Raw genomic sequence first — 12,285 nt, forward strand, 5'->3', positions numbered from 1 at the left:
CTGAAAATACTGTTATTTAAAAAAAAATATTAATACATGCACAGGAAAAATACTCAATGATAAAATACAATATGAAAATTAATTTCCATTCATTTGAGATTTCCACAATGCTCACAAGTGGTAAAGCCATAAATAAATCAGGCATATCATTTCAAATGAGTGTCAGTAAACTTTACTGCCATTTATGTAATCATAAACTTTGCTGCCATCATACTATGTTATCATCTACTCTGAAATTGAAAGCTGTGTTACTGAAAAATTATGTCAAAGCTTTTTTGGAGATTCTGAAGTAAGCTTCCTAGGAGTAGCTTTTGTTAGACTCAGCCAGCAGAGATTGGCCAGAGATGGATGAAGTAGCAGCTTGGAAGGCATAAACGGAAATGATGTCAAATCACTACTATTTCACTGTGTCAAATGATCTTTAGGGAGAATGCTGCTCTGTGCAGTTTGGTAAGGTGACAGGAGATAACATCCTAAGGCTGCCAACAGCCTCGAAGGAATCTGCTCCTATAGGTTAGTTACAAGTAATCCATCCACACTAGAAAATTAAAATATCTTTTCTGTATATAGAAATTTCATGTATCTGAAGACCAATATTTTGACTCCATACCACAGCAAAAAATACAGCATTCCACTGAAAAATTGTTCATTCTCCTTTAAAGGTGTAGGGTAATAATTATTCCTGGAAAGCACTACTAAGATCTCAAAATATATTTCAAAGAAAAGCAGAATATTCTCATTTTTTATCTTTCAGCACTAGGAGATACTGAGCTTGAATGTTCTGTCATTTCCATGCAGAAACAATCCATCCTTATTTATTTATGAACCACATCGTTCAGTCTTCCAACTTAAGAAAATTATTTGGTTATTTATTAAGTGTTCACTTGGGAGCAGAAACTGGCCTGTATATTTATTTGTCCTTTCTTACATGCAGGCATACTTATGACTCATATGCCTTTACAGGACAATAACAAAACCAGTTTTCCTCCGCTCTTTTTTTTTTTTGTTGTAATGAGAATTCAGGTACTTTGGAAGTGCTCCTCTTCTCTTAAATTCAATTTTTGAAATTCATAAACTCACATCAATTTATTTTAAACAAAATTTTAAAAATGCAAACAAACATGCAAAACTGAGAATACATTGTCAGTAAAAATGAATCACAGGAACAAAATATTAGAACCACACTTTTCTTCTCCCATATATGATTGGAGAGTTTCTATGTTTCAGTATTTATTCTTATGTCCACATTTTGGCAGAAAATTTTGTTATCCCAGCATACCACGCTCCATATACTTTTAGTGAAAGATTTATTTAAAAAAAGAAACAAGTAAAACAACTGTAATTCTCATACAACTCAGCAATGAATACTACTAGTGACAGAAAAATTAGAGTTTTATAGTTCTAATTCGTCCCATGTGACTCATGCAGGAAGAAAAAAAGTTCTCATTTTGAAAAGTTACTTAGGGTGACCTAAGAATACCTCAAAGAAAAGACTGCACAAAGTCCAGAAGAAATGTTTCATTCCTCCCACCCAACACCAGATATGCCTGACTTTGTCCTAAAAGAGGACCACTGAAAATGAAAGAGGTGCTTTTCTCCATTATGCTTGCAGAGGTCTTAGGGTAGTTTGTAAGACTTACGTTAATCACTAGAAACGCTGCATTTAACAGAAATGTTAATGTTCATTTAATTTCACTAATGTTCCTCTTGCCCCATTTCCTCTTAACTTATCTCAGAAATCTGATCTGTTTAATTTTGCACACAGTTGAGACCCTGGGAGAAGAGCATGAGAACTAACTATAAAAATCTTGTTATATCCTCCTTTGTTATGCCAGTTTCATTTCATGTCGTTGGGATTAAGAATTTGTATTATTCTTAAAAAACCCAGTAAAACAAGCTGCTGTTCAGGGTGTTATTTATTGCTGCTACAGGGTGAATATTGACTCCTACACTGTAAGTGCGTCCTGTTTTTTTTTTTTTTTTTTTTTTTTTTTTTGTTGTTGTTGTTTGGTTTTTTTTTGTTTGTTTGTTTTGGGCATCCCTACTCCTCTTAAAGTACATAACTTCCAACACAGATGAAATGTGTACATGTATTTGAAAGGACTTTCACATTAACTCTGTTTGCTCTATGTTTCTTGAACCTCCAAGTCAGAGATCTAATTAAAAATAGCAAAGGGCTTAACTGATGACTCCAAATTACATGAAACTGTATTCTTCCTAAACTGCCTGTTGTTGCTTTTTTCTTAATGCAGTCATAGGATTTCTACAGTTAACAAGTCAGAAAGACAGGATCTTGTTTTGAAAAAATATTCCACATCTTCATTTTAATCCAATAATTTTTGATAATCTACATTAAAATCAGGAGCCTTGTAGGCCCAGTTGCAAGCAAAGACACGGCATATGATTTCCTCACTCTAGCAAGCATAACCTATTATTTTGTATTATAAATCTGCAAAGCAGCTGAGTAACTTGATAAAGATCTTAAACAGACAATCTAGTGGTACTAGCTCCTTGCAAGGATTGGCCCAGTGGGAAGTGTTGAAGTGTGACTTACATGATTGAATAGCACAACTGACTACTTAGCAAAAACTCAAGTATACAAACAGCAAGAATTCTTCTCTCCATTCTGAATTCAGCAAAACAAAGGCAGCAAATCAAAAGTGACCACAAATATACAAGAGTGGCTAATATGCTACGTTACATAAGAACATAAAAATGACCATATTGGATCCAAAGTCTGTTTCATTCAGAAGCTTGCTGAGTAAGAATTTACAGCTGTAGAAAGAATATATTCTGATTTCACATAATACATGATGTAATATATAATGCCATTTCCTTTGAAGTTTCTCCCAGCTTCCAACAACCTGCACTGAGGACTTCCTAATTATCACTGAAAAAATTTGTGTTAAACAGCCAGTGGACTTTTCTTCTACAAATTTCCTTATACCTTCCAGTTCTTGTAAGATTCTCAATCAAATAAATTGTGTTATATGAAAAAAGTAATTTGTGCTATTTGTTTTGTCATGCATGATGATTTATGTCAATGTTCCTTGCTTTTTGTATGGTATAGTAACTAACTCTTCTCTATTCCTCTTCTCCTTGTTATTTATGATGTTCTGTATTGCAAACATAATACCAAAGTCAGTAAACATTTTCCAGGCCATGTGTACCCCTTTATTTAATCTCTCCTTGTTCAAGAAGCTATCCCTTTTCTCTGATGATTCTTGCTGTCTTTATTGTACCCTTTATTGTTCTATTATTTTTTTTTAAAGGTAAGAACCAGAACTGCAGACAGTATTCAAGAAAGGGAGCTATATCTGTATACAATGACACAGTAATTATTTTTTGTTTTGTTCTCTCTTTCCTCATCAATTCGTAAGATTCTCTTCACCTTTTCTGATAATTTTGTAAATACAGTTTGGGGGGTTCTCCCCTCTTCCATGTACTACTTTGCATTTATCAAAGCTAAATTTAATTTGCCTATTATTACCCAGCCTCATATATTCTTCCACAGCTTTCATCATTGAGGAAGCTTTCATTTTTTCTACCATGGGTAATTTCGTACCACTGGCAAACCTCGTCATGCCACTATTTGTCTCCTATAGCTCATTATGAGTACAAGCCCTTTCTTTAAAGAAACAAAAGGTTCTTTCAAGTGTTCAAATCAGGTGCATTTTATCCTTTTCACTGCTACTTCACTGAAAAATTTATGTTAGAAATGAGAAAGGCTATTATGTAGCTTTCCTTCTTGAAATTAATACTGTGGAAATTTTTTGAAGGTACTTGCTAACACATGGATTTGGAATTTGACTATACTCAGACTACTGTAACAGAACTGGATTTTCATAGTAAAATTTCAAGTCAGGTTCTATGTAATCTCTGTATTGGGCTAGAGTCACCAGTTCGCTTGCATATTCTCTAAGAAAGATGAAAACTTAGCATTTAAAAATTAATTCTCTATATCATGCCATGTCATTGCCTTTACTAGGTCAATAGGGGCAGAATAGAATTCCCCAACTATTATTTAATTACCTTTCTATATAAAATCTCTAACCTCTTTAATATGCCAGTCACTGTTCCCATCCAGGCTGACTGGTGAATAATTTAGCCTCAATACGATGAAACGCCTATCTGAACATGTAATTTAAGACAATTTTATGTTACTCACTGATACAGAAAAGATATTTACTTTATTTTGAGAGACGGTTTCTTTAATGTTTAGAACCATTTCTCCACTGGCACCATCTATTTAGTAATACCCCATTGTAAATTAAATAGGAACAATATCTTACATGTTACCTTCCTCCTATCACATTAAAAAAATGATTTTAGGTTTACAGCTTCCTCTTCTAAAGCCACTTGTTCCAGTTTATTCATCTTCTTGTAGAACATCTAATATTTGTATAAAAACACTTACATATTTGGTCTTCATATGTTTGCTTTTTTTTATGCCCTCTCTAAATTGAATCATTTGCTTTTTCTATTTCCTATCTACAGTTTGTTGACCTCTACCTGTCCTTCATCTGAGGATACAAAAAACCTTCACATTATTTCATCTTTAACGGAAGAGTTACACTGTGCTCTTCTGTATGTCACCTTTCTCCCACAAGTTTTTAAAAAGATGACAAAGCAGTTTTTACACATAAGAGTGTAAGATGCTTGCAGTACAAATGCTTCCATTTAGCTTTAGTTGGAACCAGTCCTTCTCATAGGCTCATTTTTCTCAATTAACCCACCTTCCTAATTGAACTATACTTCTGTTCCTCCCCCCCCACTTTATTTTTTTCCTCGACCATACCTCAAGTCTGAACCTCTCTATCTTGTTTTGCATATGGGTTTCAAAATATTTCAAAATAAAATTAAGACTTTTAGCTTCCTAACAATTTCAGTTTCGGTTTTCGGCTCTATCTTCACCATACATCTTTTCAGGATATCTTTTCTCATACTATCTCTGTATTATTTTTACCCATATGTGCTATGGTCACTCATCACACCTGCATGACTGTTACGGGCATTAAGAGGTTTACCACCATTGTATCAGTCACCCTGTGACGTTACTGGCATCACAAACCCAGTTAGCTATATGCTCAGTAATCGAGTCCTCCACTACTACGGTTCATATTGCTTCTTTCTGTTAGCTGGCATCCTAACTCCAAAGCGATAGCCTCAATGCAAAAGGAATGTGTTAGGGAAACCTCATCTGTGGAACCAGTCTTCCAATGTGAAGTGCTCTGCTGCATGATCTCAACACAAGGGCTGCAAAGGGAATGGAATGGCTCAACAGTATTTCTGAAAGTTTCATCAGTGCTGCTGCTGTGTCTCTTGAGCTCCTTCTCTTTAGTCACCATGTACACAGGAGACAGCATTCTGTCTCTGAGGACCATAAGCTGTCTGCACTGCACACATGCATAAGTTACTCATCTAAAGAAATACTCCTAGTGAGAATGCCTACAAAGGAAACTGGGAAGCCTCATTTCAGCTGAATTTCTGTGTTCCAACTACTGGCTTTTTAGATTGGGGATTTTTTGTTTTTACTTTGGCAAGTGGAAGGGAAGACAGAATCTTGTTTTGGTCTTTTATTGAATAAGTGAATATTGAAAATATATTGATTTTTTGGTTTCACTTTATCATATTTTTTTTTTTTTTCAACCAATGAGTTACTCCCAGAGCCCTCACTTCTCCCTGTAACCAAATTCCTCTTTACATTTTTATTACCCTCAGTTCTAGGGCACACTCTGTGCTAGGACTCTACCCAGTCAGTAAGCTCTCATTAGCAGGCCTAGATTTGTACCTGTGAGTGTCTGTACCTGTGAGGTTTCAGCCACACGCTTCATATAATTAGGCTGCTGTCTTCTGTTTCTATAATGGACATTATTAGTCAAAGGCAAGCAGCCATAGCGTCTACCAGTGAAGACTAGCAGTTTGCAGTATAGCCTCTTTTCCAGCCAAATTCATATAGTAAGGTTTGGAATCAATTGAGCCTTCTAATTTAAACTTGCAAATTTGTTTTCAACTATAAATTAGACTTTGTTACTCATCCTGTAGCAACAAAATGCCTAGCAAGAGTCATGCTAACAGTCAGCAGTTAGACAGAGATATGATATATATTTGGATATCATATGAAGGATGAAATAATGGAGAGAGAACATTTCAAACATACCACATTCGCTGGCTGATTCACCCACCAACTGGAAGAACTGCTGAGCAATTTTCAGATGATCTCTCTGGGAGAGGAAAAAAAAAATCCAACATGAATTCCAGAGTTGATGATACAATACACAGTGACAATATGCTCTGAGGAACAGATAGGGAGCAACTAACAGGCAAATCACAGCTGAAGGAGAAACAGAAAAGGTAAATGTGCCACTGTATGTGCCTAGCTACACAAGAACACTGTAGAAAGCAAACAGGCTTTTTGGAGCAGGACAGAGAAGCCAAATTCAGCTTGATTTATTGTCAGGACTAGCAACTGAGATTTGCATTTCACTCATTGTGGACCAAGTACTGTATGGAAAAAGATTAAGAGACTCAGAGATCATGCAATCTAAATGAGAAATGACTGCCTCTTTCATTCTATTACAGTCCCCACAGATTTGTTCACATTCTAATGTTGGAGGAACCTCACAGGCTTCACTCACCGAACCCATTTCTTGTCCAAGCGCTGCGTTTACCACTCCTTTGAGGATGTACTCCTGAAAAAAAGTAAAAAGGATCAGAAAAGACAAGCTGAAAATTTCAGGAGACACATTAGAGCCAATGTGTACATTATTTTCTTCCTAAATTCAACACTATCCCAGCTCAGTTTAATATTTAGCTGGTTACTATGATAGTGCTTCAGCACAGTAAGACAAAGTTACCCTCCCAAAATCCATTCTACTTGCTAGCTAATCATTTCTGCTAAACATGTGGGATGCAAAGGGGTAGTGTGTTTTCTGATCAATCTTATGCTCAAAGACAATGCACCAGAAGGAACACCATAACACACTACCATGTCCTCTTCACCATCGTATGACCAATAATCAAGTGCAATGTTGTTATATTAATGAGCAGATCCCACTTCAAGTATGTATATCGGTTAACCATAACCACTAACATCCTTGCTCCAAAATGCATACTGTTTCTCATCAGGGCAAAAATGTCAAGAGGCTTATGCTCTGTGGTCATACGCTGTAATGTCTACTATAAGATACAACTATAGTTTAATTTTTCTCTGAGAAAGAATTTCTCAGCATGTAACAGACTCACTTGTCTTATTAAAACCTTATAATCAAGAGTTATAGCTATAAACCTGTTTTAGTAGCTACACTTGATAAACCTAGACAGCCCTGTCATAGATGTAAACACAGAATAAGAGAAAGAGACATCTACACAGACCAACGATGGAGTGCAAGGAAACAATCTGAGAGCACTATCCAGCATGCTAAGTAATTATTTTAGCACACCAACTCTCTTATACATGACAAATTATTATCCTACAAATGTCATGACAAATAATAAATTGGAGAAAAACTGAAGGAGGATATACAAGTAGTTTTTGCAAGTCTTAGTGGAGAGTTCCTTCCAAGTGCAAGTGAGAAAAATGGAAAAAAAGCACAAAGATTCTAATTTCAAAATGTGATCAAGAATGGTATCGTGTTATTTATTTTAAGCACATATATGGGAAAAATGGAGGCTAAAGCACCAATAGCTGCAGGAGACTGTTCAAGTAAGTCTTGTTGTACTGAAAAACACAAGGAGAAGTGAAAAGCAACAGCAGAAGGCACTCCTCAGCACAGAATCATCAGATCTATGTTCTTGAGGTTTTCTTTTTCCCTCCCTCCATCTAATCTCCACACAGACTCATGAAAGGTCCCTTTCATGCCCAGCTATGTGACCTTTGGAAAATAAACTGCAAAGAGGAATAAATCAGAGAGTAGAGATGTTGGAACAATCACAAAAGAAAATTACAGTAGCAGCCAAGGGACACTGCAGTTTTCACTCATTACAGCCAAAGTGAGATGGGATTAGAAGAGACCTATTATTTAAACTGTTTAATCTAATCTACCTCATTTTTACTGAAATGGCTTCAGGACAATCCACATGAGTATCTGAGCTAGCAGATCTGAGGGATGGTAACTGTCTCCAGGGCAGAAGTGACAAGCAGTTGTAGTTGGAAGAGGGCTTTTATCTACGCAGCTCCCCAGAATCAAGTCTGCATGTAACAGAGATGCATTCTTAGTTGACCCCAGGTGGAACAGTAATAAACATGCTAAGTACTCATATATGCACATATATAAGACTTCATGCATGTACATTAAGCCTATTGTTGATAAAAGGTTGGAAAACATGAAAATTTTAAGAGTGGGAATGGGGCAAGCTGTCCTCAAGATACCAGTTTTGTATGTGGCAGATTTCATATCAATTTATAACCTCTGCCTTTATGTACCATGACATCAGTTTCCAATTACCTGTGGAGCTGTAGGTTCCAGGTCCTTAATCAGGTTATAAGCCTCCTGCACATCATCTGAAATACCAGACGTTAGAATGCATGACAACCCATAGCACACTATATTAGAACAAGTCACTCATCCTCTACAACATTTCCCAGTAGTCATAGACTAAGAAATAAAGTATTTAGACAGGAAGAGAAAGGTAACTATAAATCATTGTGAATTTATATCACAACGGCGATGGTTTTCTAGAACTCAAATAACAAACACAGAGTGAGTAATAGCTTCTTTATTACTACAATTTTCCTAGTAGAGATGACTTGGCCCCCTGTTCATAATCCAGTGGCTGCCTTCCCAACTGTACAAGGTCAAGATAATAAATCCATCATCTTCTGGTCTTTTTTCTTCTCATACTTATTTACCCCTCAAGGAGGATAGGGTAACATGATTCTGAAGGGAAACTTCATCTTCTCCTTATCAATATTTCAAAATCTGTCCAGCAGCTCTTACCTGATTCTAATTCTAACTAGCAGAAAGCACTACTAGTATAGAAGCTTAAACGTAAAGTTTGAATTCAATAAACAACTTCCTTCCCATCCAAGAAATAAGTAACATGAAAAGATCCTAAACTTTACCTAAGTCAAAAAAGATATTAGCACTATGGTTGGCTTCCTAAACCAACATAGTGAAGATGACCTTTTTACTGGCAAAATTTTGTTAGTACAGCATTATACCAGCTGCCCATAAGATCAAGCCTTATCAAACAAAATTTTTTTTTGCTAGTACATACCAACCATACACTTTTGGGACAGCACTCCAGGGTGACTTAAAGCAATATGCATTGGAGCTGCCAGGCTCCCATTCAACCCCTCTGCTTTCCTACCCATCTCCTTGACCAGTCATGTAGTAAGCCAGCACAAGGTACTAAACTAACCAACAATCATCACTTCTTTTTTTTTTTTTTTTTAATATAGGTTTTTTTGTTATTTTTGGTTAGCTCAGCTCACCACCACCACCACCAAAAATATAACAGCAGCTCTTATTTTCATCAGTGTAGACCATCAACACTACACTCCAGGCTCCAGCAGAAACCTCTAGCTAATGTCAACGGAGCAGATTATGACTGGGTACCTGGCCCCAAACCCTGCTAAAAGTTACTACTTTAAAGAGTTGAAAGAAATGGGATGCATGTTTGTGCTTCAGTCACTTCAGTTCAGAACTTGTCTTAACATAAGCCTATGTTTATCATGGACCTTGTAAGTCTTGTAGAGACATCTGTAATCATTAGAAGTAATGATTTCTCACATTCTCAATGGATGCTGCTACGCTAGCAAGACTTTAAAATGGAAATTTACCCTAACTAGGAATGAGGTTTTAATCCTAATTCCCTTTGGCATCCTTTGTCAGTATTCAAGTCATTTGTATACCACAGTGAAGAACAGAACCTAACTAATGAAAATTACTGCAAGGTTTACAGCAAATGAGTAAACAAGACTGATTTTTAAGTGTTGCAGAAGATGTACTTTGCTTCTGTGTAAGTAGAATGTACTTTGAAACATATACTAACAATATTATTGGTCAAGATAACTGGTAATAATACCAGTATTACCTATAGTGATATTGGCAACAGAGATACCGGGCAGAAAGGTGGCTGGGAACAGCAGGCATAGATTTACCAGTGCCAAAGTGTACTGAGTAACCCAATGTATGACTGGTTGTATGGATAAGGGGATAGTAGTGGATGCTGTATATTTTGACTTTAGCAAGGTCTTTGACATGGTCTCTTATACCTTTGTCATAGCCAAACTTGAGAGATAGGACTGGCCAATTAAGGTGATAAGGGGATGGAAAACTGGCTGGACTACCAAAGGAGGGTGATCAGTTGTACAAAATCCAACTGGTTGCTCATTACTAATTGAATCTCCCAGGGATTGATACTGTTGAATGTCTTAGATGATAGGTAGTACTCTCAGCAAGTCTGCAGATGATAAGCCTGGGGAGAAAGCTCCCAGCTATTAAGAAGCTCAACAGGCTGAAAAAAAAAAAATGGGCTGAAAGAAATCTCATTAAGTTCAATGGAGGCAAAATGCAAGTCCTGCATCTTGCTTGGTTTGAAACAATCCTAAGCAACAAGACAGGATGGGGGCTCACTGGCTAAAAGGCAGCCTGGGGGTCCTGACAGGCAGCACACTCTTGCAGCAAAGGAGGCCAACTGCACACTGGATCATATTAGCTAGAATGTAGCCAACAGGGCAAGGGCATCTTCTGTATTTGGCATTTGTGAGATTGCACCTGGAGCACTGTGTCCAGTTTTGGGATCCCTCCATCAAGACAGACATTGAAATACTGCAGTGAGCCCATCAGAGGGCTCCCAAGGCAGGTAGGGGGCTGAAGAGAGACTGAGAGAATTGCATTTGCTTAGCTTTCAGAGGAGTAGGCTCAAGGGAGATCTTATTACTGGCTACAACTAACTAGTGGGAGGGTACACAGAAGATGGAGACGTGTTCTATAGGGTGAGATGAGAGGCAGTGGACACAAGGTGGACAGAGGAAGTTCTGACTACATGTTCATCAGGACAATCTTCTAAGCAACCTGGCCTAATTGGACCTGCCTTGAATAAAATGTTAGTAAAATGACTAAATATTAATAAAATTAATAAAACGATGTTAATAAAATAATGAATAGTAATATACAAATTAATTAAATATGAAATGCTAATAAAATGAATCTGTGTTAATAAAATAAATTAAATAAATTACATTTTACTGCAAAGAAAAAAAGCATTTCATTGAATAGTCAGTTGAGATCAGATGAATGAATGTCACCCCTGAAGCTATGAAAGAACTGGAGGAAGGTGTATTTACCTTGCCGGAGATAGTAAATCACAAGATTCAGTCTTGCCTCAGGAATAACATCAACCAGAGGAGGCAGGACCTGCAAAGCCCCTTCTCCTCCTCGGAATACCACCTGCAGAGAAAAGCAGCATGTTGATAACTGTGTATTAAAATCTTGTCTATGGTCTCTTAATTCAAGGAAATGAATCTTTAAATTCCTATATTACAATGGGAAAAGGTCAGTGGTACTGACATTAGCGTAATCCCTGCTTTAATAGAACAACAGAATTACAACGTGTGACAGTCTTTATTCTGAAGAATATAAAGTATTTAATCCATCAGCAAAGAATAATTTATTTCAGCTTTTAGCAGTACAAAGCAGTGCTACATTATATATCAAAGATTTTAAAGAATAATATGGTCTGAGAAAAGAGTGAGGGGAACACATACAGAATTAAAATTTGCTTATGATGTATTCATATGAAAAAAATAGGTTAACAACTCTACATTTATTTAGAATGCCACAAGATCCTAAAACGATCAGGATCAGTTGATTCTTTATGTTTCAGTTTTACATGACAGTTCCCCCAACAAAACCTAACATACTTATTCAACAAACCACTGGCAAATATACCAACATTAAAAATAAAGAATGTTAACTTACAAAAGTCCAGTTTGAAAGCAATTTTAACTCTTGGGGAAAAAAGTGTTAGCTTGTTGTGACTGCTCTTGAAAAAGGACAATGCAAGCAACTGTCCATCATTAAATAAGAGCAATCTACTGTTATCCAAAGAAGACCATTTTCCTGAGTTATCTTAATTTCACTCTGTTGTTGTACTAAATAAGAGTTCAGGGTCATGCATTCTGACTTGTTTCTACGGTGTCCTTATTGACTGGGCTCCACAAAATATCTTGCAAAAGTATTCTCTACAGGACATAAATTATTTTAATATGCCTTTTGGTGTAAAAGCAACAGCATTATTATTTTCTTTACAGAGTCTCAAACTGACAATGAAGAATTC

The 12,285-nt window shown here is 36.5% G+C and overlaps 1 protein-coding gene across 3 annotated transcripts in view; it reads right to left on the reverse strand.

The window, feature by feature from the left end:
* TTC26 (tetratricopeptide repeat domain 26) overlaps positions 1–12,285 on the reverse strand; it is a 48,449-nt gene that overhangs the window by 17,374 nt on the left and 18,790 nt on the right. For all 3 annotated transcript variants that reach the window (XM_042792799.1, XM_033007099.2, XM_033007100.2), the window contains 4 exons: positions 11,294–11,396; positions 8,448–8,503; positions 6,639–6,692; positions 6,161–6,224 (listed from right to left, as the gene is read on the reverse strand). In XM_042792799.1, coding sequence (XP_042648733.1) covers positions 6,161–6,224; positions 6,639–6,692; positions 8,448–8,503; positions 11,294–11,396 — 277 coding nt within the window. The remainder of the gene's footprint in view (positions 1–6,160; positions 6,225–6,638; positions 6,693–8,447; positions 8,504–11,293; positions 11,397–12,285) is intronic.

The sequence above is a fragment of the Tyto alba genome, unplaced genomic scaffold (genome assembly GCF_018691265.1).
Source record: "Tyto alba isolate M040663 unplaced genomic scaffold, T.alba_DEE_v4.0 Super-Scaffold_2, whole genome shotgun sequence".
NCBI lineage: Eukaryota > Metazoa > Chordata > Aves > Strigiformes > Tytonidae > Tyto > Tyto alba.